The following is a 14,611-nucleotide window of genomic DNA, read 5'->3' as shown; positions in this document are numbered from 1 at the left end:
CCTTCATCTACAAACCACCATCCAACATGTCTCCCTTCATCTACAAACCAACATGTCTCCCTTCATCTACAAACCAACATGTCTCCCTTCATCTACAAACCACCATCCAACATGTCTCCCTTCATCTACAAACCACCATCCAACATGTCTCCCTTCATCTACAAACCAACATGTCTCCCTTCATCTACAAACCACCATCCAACATGTCTCCCTTCATCTACAAACCACCATCCAACATGTCTCCCTTCATCTACAAACCAACATGTCTCCCTTCATCTACAAACCAACATGTCTCCCTTCATCTACAAACCACCATCCAACATGTCTCCCTTCAACTACAAACCACCATCCAACATATCTCCCTTCAACTACAAACCACCATCCAACATGTCTCCCTTCATCTACAAACCAACATGTCTCCCTTCAACTACAAACCACCATCCAACATGTCTCCCTTCAACTACAAACCACCATCCAACATGTCTCCCTTCAACTACAAACCAACATGTCTCCCTTCAACTACAAACCACCATCCAACATGTCTCCCTTCATCTACAAACCACCATCCAACATGTCTCCCATCATCTACAAACCAACATGTCTCCCTTCAACTACAAACCACCATCCAACATGTCTCCCTTCATCTACAAACCACCATCCAACATGTCTCCCTTCATCTACAAACCACCATCCAACATGTCTCCCTTCATCTACAAACCAACATGTCTCCCTTCAACTACAAACCACCATCCAACATGTCTCCCTTCATCTACAAACCACCATCCAACATGTCTCCCTTCATCTACAAACCAACATGTCTCCCTTCACCTACAAACCACCATCCAACATGTCTCCCTTCATCTACAAACCAACATGTCTCCCTTCATCTACAAACCACCATCCAACATGTCTCCCTTCATCTACAAACCACCATCCAACATGTCTCCCTTCATCTACAAACCACCATCCAACATGTCTCCCTTCATCTACAAACCACCATCCAACATGTCTCCCTTCATCTACAAACCAACATGTCTCCCTTCAACTACAAACCACCATCCAACATGTCTCCCTTCATCTACAAACCACCATCCAACATGTCTCCCTTCATCTACAAACCACCATCCAACATGTCTCCCTTCAACTACAAACCACCATCCAACATGTCTCCCTTCAACTACAAACCACCATCCAACATGTCTCCCTTCAACTACAAACCACCATCCAACATGTCTCCCTCCATCTACAAACCACCATCCAACATGTCTCCCTTCAACTACAAACCACCATCCAACATGTCTCCCTTCAACTACAAACCACCATCCAACATGTCTCCCTTCATCTACAAACCACCATCCAACATGTCTCCCTTCATCTACAAACCACCATCCAACATGTCTCCCTTCATCTACAAACCAACATGTCTCCCTTCATCTACAAACCACCATCCAACATGTCTCCCTTCAACTACAAACCACCATCCAACATGTCTCCCTTCAACTACAAACCACCATCCAACATGTCTCCCTTCAACTACAAACCACCATCCAACATGTCTCCCTTCAACTACAAACCACCATCCAACATGTCTCCCTTCATCTACAAACCACCATCCAACATGTCTCCCTTCATCTACAAACCAACATGTCTCCCTTCATCTACAAACCACCATCCAACATGTCTCCCTTCAACTACAAACCACCATCCAACATGTCTCCCTTCACCTACAAACCACCATCCAACATGTCTCCCTTCAACTACAAACCACCATCCAACATGTCTCCCTTCATCTACAAACCACCATCCAACATGTCTCCCTTCATCTACAAACCAACATGTCTGCCTTCACCTACAAACCACCATCCAACATGTCTCCCTTCAACTACAAACCACCATCCAACATGTCTCCCTTCAACTACAAACCACCATCCAACATGTCTCCCTTCATCTACAAACCACCATCCAACATGTCTCCCTTCATCTACAAACCACCATCCAACATGTCTCCCTTCATCTACAAACCACCATCCAACATGTCTCCCTTCAACTACAAACCACCATCCAACATGTCTCCCTTCAACTACAAACCACCATCCAACATGTCTCCCTTCATCTACAAACCACCATCCAACATGTCTCCCTTCATCTACAAACCAACATGTCTCCCTCCATCTACAAACCAACATGTCTCCCTCCATCTACAAACCAACATGTCTCCCTCCATCTACAAACCACCATCCAACATGTCTCCCTTCATCTACAAACCAACATGTCTCCCTCCATCTACAAACCACCATCCAACATGTCTCCCTTCATCTACAAACCAACATGTCTCCCTCCATCTACAAACCACCATCCAACATATCTCCCTTCATCTACAAACCAACATGTCTCCCTCCATCTACAAACAAACATGTCTCGCTCCATCTACAAACCACCATCCAACATGTCTCCCTTCATCTACAAACCACCATCCAACATGTCTCCCTTCATCTACAAACCACCATCCAACATGTCTCCCTTCATCTACAAACCACCATCCAACATGTCTCCCTTCATCTACAAACCACCATCCAACATGTCTCCCTTCATCTACAAACCAACATGTCTCCCTTCAACTACAAACCACCATCCAACATGTCTCCCTTCATCTACAAACCACCATCCAACATGTCTCCCTTCATCTACAAACCACCATCCAACATGTCTCCCTTCAACTACAAACCACCATCCAACATGTCTCCCTTCAACTACAAACCACCATCCAACATGTCTCCCTTCAACTACAAACCACCATCCAACATGTCTCCCTCCATCTACAAACCACCATCCAACATGTCTCCCTTCATCTACAAACCACCATCCAACATGTCTCCCTTCATCTACAAACCACCATCCAACATGTCTCCCTTCATCTACAAACCACCATCCAACATGTCTCCCTTCAACTACAAACCACCATCCAACATGTCTCCCTTCAACTACAAACCAACATCCAACATGTCTCCCTTCAACTACAAACCACCATCCAACATGTCTCCCTTCATCTACAAACCACCATCCAACATGTCTCCCTTCATCTACAAACCACCATCCAACATGTCTCCCTTCATCTACAAACCACCATCCAACATGTCTCCCTTCATCTACAAACCAACATGTCTCCCTTCAACTACAAACCACCATCCAACATGTCTCCCTTCATCTACAAACCACCATCCAACATGTCTCCCTTCATCTACAAACCACCATCCAACATGTCTCCCTTCATCTACAAACCACCATCCAACATGTCTCCCTTCATCTACAAACCACCATCCAACATGTCTCCCTTCAACTACAAACCACCATCCAACATGTCTCCCTTCAACTACAAACCAACATCCAACATGTCTCCCTTCAACTACAAACCACCATCCAACATGTCTCCCTTCAACTACAAACCACCATCCAACATGTCTCCCTTCAACTACAAACCACCATCCAACATGTCTCCCTTCAACTACAAACCACCATCCAACATGTCTCCCTTCAACTACAAACCACCATCCAACATGTCTCCCTTCACCTACAAACCACCATCCAACATGTCTCCCTTCATCTACAAACCACCATCCAACATGTCTCCCTTCATCTACAAACCAACATGTCTCCCTTCAACTACAAACCACCATCCAACATGTCTCCCTTCATCTACAAACCACCATCCAACATGTCTCCCTTCATCTACAAACCACCATCCAACATGTCTCCCTTCATCTACAAACCAACATGTCTCCCTCCATCTACAAACCAACATGTCTCCCTCCATCTACAAACCAACATGTCTCCCTCCATCTACAAACCACCATCCAACATGTCTCCCTTCATCTACAAACCAACATGTCTGCCTTCACCTACAAACCACCATCCAACATGTCTCCCTTCAACTACAAACCACCATCCAACATGTCTCCCTTCAACTACAAACCACCATCCAACATGTCTCCCTTCATCTACAAACCACCATCCAACATGTCTCCCTTCATCTACAAACCACCATCCAACATGTCTCCCTTCATCTACAAACCACCATCCAACATGTCTCCCTTCAACTACAAACCACCATCCAACATGTCTCCCTTCAACTACAAACCACCATCCAACATGTCTCCCTTCATCTACAAACCACCATCCAACATGTCTCCCTTCATCTACAAACCAACATGTCTCCCTCCATCTACAAACCAACATGTCTCCCTCCATCTACAAACCAACATGTCTCCCTCCATCTACAAACCACCATCCAACATGTCTCCCTTCATCTACAAACCAACATGTCTCCCTCCATCTACAAACCACCATCCAACATGTCTCCCTTCATCTACAAACCAACATGTCTCCCTCCATCTACAAACCACCATCCAACATATCTCCCTTCATCTACAAACCAACATGTCTCCCTCCATCTACAAACAAACATGTCTCCCTCCATCTACAAACCACCATCCAACATGTCTCCCTTCATCTACAAACCACCATCCAACATGTCTCCCTTCATCTACAAACCACCATCCAACATGTCTCCCTTCATCTACAAACCACCATCCAACATGTCTCCCTTCATCTACAAACCACCATCCAACATGTCTCCCTTCATCTACAAACCAACATGTCTCCCTTCAACTACAAACCACCATCCAACATGTCTCCCTTCATCTACAAACCACCATCCAACATGTCTCCCTTCATCTACAAACCACCATCCAACATGTCTCCCTTCAACTACAAACCACCATCCAACATGTCTCCCTTCAACTACAAACCACCATCCAACATGTCTCCCTTCAACTACAAACCACCATCCAACATGTCTCCCTCCATCTACAAACCACCATCCAACATGTCTCCCTTCATCTACAAACCACCATCCAACATGTCTCCCTTCATCTACAAACCACCATCCAACATGTCTCCCTTCATCTACAAACCACCATCCAACATGTCTCCCTTCAACTACAAACCACCATCCAACATGTCTCCCTTCAACTACAAACCAACATCCAACATGTCTCCCTTCAACTACAAACCACCATCCAACATGTCTCCCTTCATCTACAAACCACCATCCAACATGTCTCCCTTCATCTACAAACCACCATCCAACATGTCTCCCTTCATCTACAAACCACCATCCAACATGTCTCCCTTCATCTACAAACCAACATGTCTCCCTTCAACTACAAACCACCATCCAACATGTCTCCCTTCATCTACAAACCACCATCCAACATGTCTCCCTTCATCTACAAACCACCATCCAACATGTCTCCCTTCATCTACAAACCACCATCCAACATGTCTCCCTTCATCTACAAACCACCATCCAACATGTCTCCCTTCAACTACAAACCACCATCCAACATGTCTCCCTTCAACTACAAACCAACATCCAACATGTCTCCCTTCAACTACAAACCACCATCCAACATGTCTCCCTTCAACTACAAACCACCATCCAACATGTCTCCCTTCAACTACAAACCACCATCCAACATGTCTCCCTTCAACTACAAACCACCATCCAACATGTCTCCCTTCAACTACAAACCACCATCCAACATGTCTCCCTTCACCTACAAACCACCATCCAACATGTCTCCCTTCATCTACAAACCACCATCCAACATGTCTCCCTTCATCTACAAACCAACATGTCTCCCTTCAACTACAAACCACCATCCAACATGTCTCCCTTCATCTACAAACCACCATCCAACATGTCTCCCTTCATCTACAAACCACCATCCAACATGTCTCCCTTCATCTACAAACCACCATCCAACATGTCTCCCTTCATCTACAAACCACCATCCAACATGTCTCCCTTCAACTACAAACCACCATCCAACATGTCTCCCTTCAACTACAAACCAACATCCAACATGTCTCCCTTCAACTACAAACCACCATCCAACATGTCTCCCTTCAACTACAAACCACCATCCAACATGTCTCCCTTCAACTACAAACCACCATCCAACATGTCTCCCTTCAACTACAAACCACCATCCAACATGTCTCCCTTCACCTACAAACCACCATCCAACATGTCTCCCTTCACCTACAAACCACCATCCAACATGTCTCCCTTCATCTACAAACCACCATCCAACATGTCTCCCTTCATCTACAAACCACCATCCAACATGTCTCCCTTCATCTACAAACCAACATGTCTCCCTCCATCTACAAACCACCATCCAACATGTCTCCCTTCAACTACAAACCACCATCCAACATGTCTCCCTTCAACTACAAACCACCATCCAACATGTCTCCCTTCAACTACAAACCACCATCCAACATGTCTCCCTCCATCTACAAACCACCATCCAACATGTCTCCCTTCATCTACAAACCACCATCCAACATGTCTCCCTTCATCTACAAACCACCATCCAACATGTCTCCCTCCATCTACAAACCACCATCCAACATGTCTCCCTTCAACTACAAACCACCATCCAACATGTCTCCCTTCATCTACAAACCACCATCCAACATGTCTCCCTTCATCTACAAACCACCATCCAACATGTCTCCCTTCATCTACAAACCAACATGTCTCCCTTCAACTACAAACCACCATCCAACATGTCTCCCTTCATCTACAAACCACCATCCAACATGTCTCCCTTCATCTACAAACCACCATCCAACATGTCTCCCTTCATCTACAAACCACCATCCAACATGTCTCCCTTCAACTACAAACCACCATCCAACATGTCTCCCTTCATCTACAAACCACCATCCAACATGTCTCCCTTCATCTACAAACCACCATCCAACATGTCTCCCTTCATCTACAAACCACCATCCAACATGTCTCCCTTCATCTACAAACCACCATCCAACATGTCTCCCTTCAACTACAAACCACCATCCAACATGTCTCCCTTCAACTACAAACCAACATGTCTCCCTTCATCTACAAACCAACATGTCTCCCTTCACCTACAAACCACCATCCAACATGTCTCCCTTCAACTACAAACCACCATCCAACATGTCTCCCTTCAACTACAAACCACCATCCAACATGTCTCCCTTCAACTACAAACCACCATCCAACATGTCTCCCTTCAACTACAAACCACCATCCAAGATGTCTTTTTAAAGCCTCCATCACTACAGTCTGATGTACACATGTTTTCCATAGAGACATTAGACTCGAGGTGGTCCAGACTTGGTTTACGTAACATAGAGCATCCATAGTAGAGGAAAGTCATTGTGTCATTTATTTTCTTACAGGGCCATCCTGGTAAAGAAGGTCCAACTGGTGAGAAGGGAGCTTACGTAAGTGCAATTAATTAATGTGTTTATTAATTAATTGATTTATATGTAATTGTTTTGCATGTGATACATAAACAGAATAATTGTAATGGTTTATGACATATCTCTTATTGAGAGACTACTGAAGACATTGTGCTCTCTCTCTCTGTCTTCTCTTCCTCCAGGGCCAGGCAGGTTCCCCAGGTCTTATTGGTTATCCCGGTCATCGTGGTGTCAAGGTATGGTGTTGTAGCTCACCCAGGTGATGTTCAGTAACATCCTTAAGGCGTGGGACGTCGTGTCAGGTTGGTAATTATGGTCAGTTTCCTCTGTGTCTATTAGGGTGCTGATGGCGTTCGTGGGCTGAAGGGTGGAAAGGGAGAGAAGGTAAAGCTTCCTCTTTTCAAAATATGACGCTTTGTATTCCTGCTGCTATTGTGTGTAAGAATGTTGTGATTCCTAGCACTGACCTATCTGACCAATGAGCTGAACACAACGTTCCCTCAAAAAGTCCTGTCACAAAGACGTCATGCAGTCCAAAACGACTACACTCTTAGACAAAAGGGTTCCAAAAGGGTTCTTCAGCTGTCCCCATAGGGTAACTATTTTTGGTTCAAGGCAGAACCCCATTTGGTTCCAGGTAGAACTATGTTGGGTTCCATGTAGAACCCTTTGTGTCAAGGACTCTACATAGAACTCAAAGGGGTTCTACCTGGAACCAAACAGGGTTCTTCAAAGGGTTCTCCAATAGAAACAGCCGAAGAACCCTTTTAGGTTCTAGATAGCACCTTTTTTTCTAAGAGTGTAGGAAGGAGTTTCCTGATGTCAGACAGACATGGTTGTTCCTTGAAGAACCTTCAAGGATTTTTCATCAGGGTTGTCCCATTAACAAAGTCCTGTCACAAAGTCTTTCTGCAGTCCAATATATCCCCACTACTCCTAACTGTATTACAACATCCTCTTTGTATGAACACATTAATAGAATTGAAAACCAAGAGCATGATGCTGATCCACTATTAAAGTTTTGTTTTTACAACAGTAACACCATGGATATCAGGGTCATTACTGAAGTTAGGTTTTAAATGAACTTATGTTGAGGTTTTAATGCAATGCCAAAACCTTGAGGAAGGAAGGTGGTGTTGGTTCTGAATAGAAAATGAATGCACACCATCCCAGAGGTGAGGGCTTGTTGTGAAACATAAAACATGGTTTAACTGCTCTGGGAGCACACACACACACCTGCATTATGTGTTAGGAGGAGAAGAGACACAAACAGGTGACAGACTGCACAGAGAGACTCAGAGAACAACAGCAGAGATAAAGGAGACAGTGGGAGACAGAGAGCAGAGATAAAAGAGGCAGTGAGAGAAAGAGAACAGAGAGAAAGGAGGCAATGAGAGACAGAGAACAGAGAGAAAGGAGACAGTGGGAGACAGAGAACAGAGAGAAAGGAGACCGTGAGAGACAGAGAACAGAGAGAAAGGAGACAGTGAGAGACAGAGAACAGAGAGAAAGGAGACAGTGAGAGACAGAGAACAGAGAGAGACAGTGAGAGACAGAGAACAGAGAGAAAGACAGTGAGAGACAGAGAACAGATAGAGAGACAGTGAGAGACAGAGAACAGAGAGAAATGAGACAGTGAGAGACAGAGAACAGAGAGAAAGGAGACAGTGGGAGACAGAGAACAGAGAGAAATGAGACAGTGAGAGACAGAGAACAGAGAGAAAGGAGACAGTGGGAGACAGAGAACAGAGAGAGAGGAGACAGTGGGAGACAGAGAACAGAGAGAGACAGTGGGAGACAGAACAGAGAGAAAGGAGACAGTGAGAGACAGAGAACAGAGAGAAATGAGACAGTGAGAGACAGAGAACAGAGAGAAATGAGGCAGTGAGAGACAGAGAACAGAGAGAAAGGAGACAGTGAGAGACAGAGAACAGAGAGAAAGGAGGCAGTGGGAGACAGAGAACAGAGAGAAAGGAGACAGTGGGAGACAGAGAACAGAGAGAAAGGAGACAGTGGGAGACAGAGAACAGAGAGAAAGGAGACAGTGGGAGACAGAGAACAGAGAGAAAGGAGACAGTGGGAGACAGAGAACAGAGAGAAAGGAGACAGTGAGAGACAGAGAACAGAGAGAAAGGAGGCAGTGGGAGACAGAGAACAGAGAGAAAGGAGGCAGTGAGAGACAGAGAGAAATGAGGCAGTGAGAGACAGATAGAGAGACAGTGAGAGACAGAAAACAGAGAGAAATGAGACAGTGGGAGACAGAGAACAGATAGAGAGACAGTGGGAGACAGAGAACAGAGAGAAATGAGGCAGTGAGAGACAGAGAACAGAGAGACAGAGACAGTGAGAGACAGAGAACAGAGAGAAAGGAACCAGTGAGAGACAGAGAAGAGAGAGAAAGGAGACAGTGAGAGACAGAGAAGAGGGAGAAAGGAGGCAGTGAGAGACAGAGAGAAAGTAGACAGTGAGAGACAGAAAACAGAGAGAAATGAGACAGTGGGAGACAGAGAACAGATAGAGAGACAGTGGGAGACAGAGAACAGAGAGAGAGACAGTGGAAGACAGAGAACAGAGAGAGACAGTGAGAGACAGATAACAGAGAGAAATGAGACAGTGGGAGACAGAGAACAGGGAGAAATTAGGCAGTGAGAGACAGAGAGAAAGGAGACAGTGGGAGACAGAGAACAGAGAGAAACGAGGCAATGAGAGACAGAAAACAGAGAGAAAGGAGACAGTGGGGGACAGAGAACATAGAGAGACAGAGACAGAGAACAGAGAGAAAGGAGACAGTGGGAGACAGAGAGAGAGAGACAGTGAGAGACAGAGAACAGAGAGAAAGGAGACATTGAGAGACAGAGAACAGAGAGAAAGGAGACAGTGAGAGACCGAGAACAGAGAGAAAGGAGACAGTGAGAGACAGAGAACAGAGAGACAGAGACAGTGAGAGACAGAGAACAGAGAGAAAGGAGACAGTGAGAGACAGAGAACAGAGAGAAAGGAGACAGTGAGAAACAGAGAGAGAGACAGTGAGAGACAGAGAACAGAGAGAAAGGAGACAGTGGGAGACAGAGAACAGAGAGAGAGACAGTGGGAGACAGAGAACAGAGAGAAAGGAGACAGTGGAAGACAGAGAACAGAGAGAGAGACAGTGGGAGACAGAGAACAGAGAGAAAGGAGACAGTGAGAGACAGAGAACAGAGAGAAAGGAGACAGTGGGAGACAGAGAACAGAGAGAGAGTCAGTGGGAGACAGAGAACAGAGAGAAAGGAGACAGTGAGAGACAGAGAACAGAGAGAAAGGAGACAGTGAGAGACAGAGAACAGATAGAAAGGAGGCAGTGAGAGACAGAGAATAGAGAGAGAGACAGTGGGAGACAGAGAACAGATAGAGAGACAGCGAGAGACAGAGAACTGAGAGAAAGACAGTGAGAGACAGAGAACAGAGAGAAAGGAGACAGTGAGAGACAGAGAACAGAGAGAAAGGAGACAGTGAGCGACAGAGAACAGAGGGAGAGACAGTGAGAGACAGAGAGCAGAGTAAGGAGACAGTGGGAGACAGAGAACAGAGAGAAATGAGGCAGTGAGAGACAGAGAACAGAGAGAAAGGAAACAGTGAGAGACAGAGAACAGATAGAGAGACAGTGATAGACAGAGAAGAGAGAAAGGAGACAGTGAAAGACAAAGAACAGAGAGAAAGGAGACAGTGAGAGACAGAGAAGAGAGAGAAAGGAGACAGTGAGAGACAGAGAAGAGGGAGAAAGGAGGCAGTGAGAGACAGAGAGAAAGTAGACAGTGAGAGACAGAAAACAGAGAGACAGAGACAGTGAGAGACAGAGAACAAAGAGAAAGGAGATAGTGGGAGACAGAGAACAGAGAGGTAGACAGTGGGAGACAGAGAACAGAGAGAAATGAGGCAGTGAGAGACAGAGAGAAAAGAGACAGTGAGAGACAGAGAACAGAGAGACAGAGACAGTGAGAGACAGAGAACAGAGAGAAAGGAGATAGTGGGAGACAGAGAACAGAGAGAGAGACAGTGGAAGACAGAGAACAGAGAGAGACAGTGAGAGACAGATAACAGAGAGAAATGAGACAGTGGGAGACAGAGAACAGGGAGAAATTAGGCAGTGAGAGACAGAGAGAAAGGAGACAGTGGGAGACAGAGAACAGAGAGAAACGAGGCAATGAGAGACAGAAAACAGAGAGAAAGGAGACAGTGGGGGACAGAGAACAGAGAGAGACAGAGACAGTGAGAGACAGAGAATAGAGAGAAAGGAGACAGTGGGGGACAGAGAACAGAGAGAGACAGAGACAGTGAGAGACAGAGAACAGAGAGAAAGGAGACAGTGGGAGACAGAGAGAGAGAGACAGTGAGAGACAGAGAACAGAGAGAAAGGAGACAGTGAGAGACAGAGAGAGAGAGACAGTGAGAGACAGAGAACAGAGAGAAAGGAGACAGTGGGAGACAGAGAGAGAGAGACAGTGAGAGACAGAGAACAGAGAGAAAGGAGACAGTGGGAGACAGAGAGAGAGAGACAGTGAGAGACAGAGAACAGAGAGAAAGGAGACAGTGGGAGACAGAGAGAGAGAGACAGTGAGAGACAGAGAACAGAGAGAAAGGAGACAGTGGGAGACAGAGACCGAGAATAGAGAGACAGAGAACAGAGAGAAAGGAGACAGTGAGAGACAGAGAACAGAGAGAAAGGAGACATTGAGAGACAGAGAACAGAGAGAAAGGAGACAGTGAGAGACCGAGAACAGAGAGACAGAGACCGAGAACAGAGAGAAAGGAGACATTGAGAGACAGAGAACAGAGAGAAAGGAGACAGTGAGAGACAGAGAACAGATAGAAAGGAGACAGTGAGAGACAGAGAACAGAGAGAAAGGAGACAGTGGGAGACAGAGAACAGAGAGAAAGGAGACAGTGAGAGACAGATAACAGATAGAAAGACAGTGAGAGACAGAGAACAGAGAGAAAGGAGACAGTGAGAGACAGAGAACAGATAGAAAGGAGACAGTGAGAGACAGAGAACAGATAGAGAGACAGTGAGAGACAGAGAACAGAGAGAAAGGAGACAGTAGGAGACAGAGAACAGAGAGAGACAGAGAACAGAGGGAAAGGAGACAGTGAGCGACAGAGAACAGAGAGAAAGGAGACAGTGAGCGACAGAGAAGTGAGAGACAGAGAACAGAGGGAAAGGAGACAGTGAGCGACAGAGAAGTGAGAGACAGATGGATGGAGAGAACAGAGGGTGAAAGGGACAAAGGGAGGTTTCCTTATTCTCTTGTTAACTCATCCACCATGTTTTCTAATGCTCAAGCACACGTCCCTATAGCAGCATAATAAAGACAGAGCAGTGGCTGTTGCTCTTGTGCACATGCCGTGTCATTCCTCTCCTTGGCCACCAGATGACACTAGTCTTCATGGCATACAGACGTATCAAATGAGGTTCCCTGTTTCATAATGGAAAGCTACAGTCCAGATTCATAGACATGTCTAGCGTTGCTATTAGATTAAAACAAAAATTATCTTTTAAAAATAAATGTATCCAAAGATACTCTGCCACGGCAATTAGGTTACAATTATGCACAAGCTAAAGGCATAGTGAATTCCCATGATCCCTTACACATAACGACAGTTACTTAAAGGTCCATTTCATCTCTGAGGTCCATTTAATCTCTGAGGTCCATTTAATCTCTGAGGTCCATTTAATCTATGAGGTCCATTCAATCTCTGAGGTCCATTTAATCTCTGAGGTCCATTTAATCTCTGAGGTCCATTTAATCTATGAGGTCCATTTAATCTATGAGGTCCATTTAATCTCTGAGGTCCATTTAATCTCTGAGGTCCATTTAATCTATGAGGTCCATTCAATCTCTGAGGTTCATTTAATCTCTGAGGTTTATTTAATCTCTGAGGTCCATTTAATCTCTGAGGTCCATTCAATCTCTGAGGTCCATTTAATCTCTGAGGTCCATTTAATCTCTGAGGTCCATTTAATCTCTGAGGTCCATTCAATCTCTGAGGTCTATTCAATCTCTGAGGTCTATTCAATCTCTGAGGTCTATTCAATCTCTGAGGTCTTTTCAATCTCTGAGGTCTATTCAATCTCTGAGGTCCATTCAATCTCTGAAGTCCATTCAATCTCTGAGGTCCATTTAATCTCTGAGGTCCATTCAATCTCCGAGTTCCATTTAATCTCCGAGGTCCATTTAGTCTCCGAGGTCCATTTAATCTCTGAGGTCCATTTAATCTCTGAGGTCCATTTAATCTATGAGGTCCATTTAATCTCTGCGGTCCATTGAATCTCTGCGGTCCATTCAATCTCTGAGGTCCATTTAATCTACGAGGTCCATTTAATCTCTGAGGTCCATTTAATCTCTGAGGTCCATTTAATCTCAGCGGTCCATTTAATCTCAGCGGTCCATTTAATCTCTGCGGTCCATTCAATCTCTGAGGTCCATTTCATCTCTGAGGTCCATTTCATCTCTGAGGTCCATTTAATCTCTGAGGTCCATTCAATCTCTGAGGTCCATTTAATCTCTGAGGTTCATTTAATCTCTGAGTTCCATTCAATCTTCGAGGTCCATTTAGTCTACGAGGTCCATTTAATCTCTGAGGTCCATTTAATCTCTGAGGTCCATTTAATCTCTGAGGTCCATTTAATCTCTGCGGTCCATTTAATCTCTGCGGTCCATTTAATCTCTGAGGTCCATTTAATCTCTGAGGTCCATTTAATCTATGAGGTCCATTTAATCTCTGCGGTCCATTTAATCTCTGCGGTCCATTCAATCTCTGAGGTCCATTTAATCTACCAGGTCCATTTAATCTACAAGGTCCATTTAATCTCTGAGGTCCATTTAATCTATGAGGTCCATTTAATCTCTGCGGTCCATTTAATCTCTGCGGTCCATTTAATCTCTGCGGTCCATTCAATCTCTGAGGTCCATTCAATCTCTGAGGTCCATTTCATCTCTGAGGTCCATTTAATCTCTGAGGTCCATTTAATCTATGAGGTCCATTTAATCTCTGCGGTCCATTTAATCTCTGCGGTCCATTTAATCTCTGCGGTGCATTCAATCTCTGAGGTCCATTTCATCTCTGAGGTCCATTTAATCTCTGAGGTCCATTTAATCTCTGAGGTCCATTTAATCTCTGAGGTCCATTTAATCTCTGCGGTTCATTTAATCTCTGCGGTCCATTCAATCTCTGAGGTCTATTCAATCTCTGAGGTCCATTTAATCTCCTACAAAGCAATAAAACAAGTAACCCTTTCATTGATGTTCCCTCTGAT

The 14,611-nt window shown here is 44.9% G+C and overlaps 1 protein-coding gene across 1 annotated transcript in view; it reads left to right on the top strand.

Annotated features, from left to right (window-relative positions):
• LOC129858884 (collagen alpha-1(XI) chain-like) overlaps positions 1-14,611 on the top strand; it is a 269,909-nt gene that overhangs the window by 128,122 nt on the left and 127,176 nt on the right. The window contains 3 exon segments of the mRNA XM_055928121.1: positions 7,297-7,341; positions 7,503-7,556; positions 7,660-7,704. Of these exon segments, the coding sequence (XP_055784096.1) occupies positions 7,297-7,341; positions 7,503-7,556; positions 7,660-7,704 (144 nt within the window).

Source organism: Salvelinus fontinalis, chromosome 7 (assembly GCF_029448725.1).
Source record: "Salvelinus fontinalis isolate EN_2023a chromosome 7, ASM2944872v1, whole genome shotgun sequence".
NCBI lineage: Eukaryota > Metazoa > Chordata > Actinopteri > Salmoniformes > Salmonidae > Salvelinus > Salvelinus fontinalis.
Note: the sequence above shows the minus strand (reverse complement) of the source record. Positions and strands in the feature narration are given on the sequence as shown.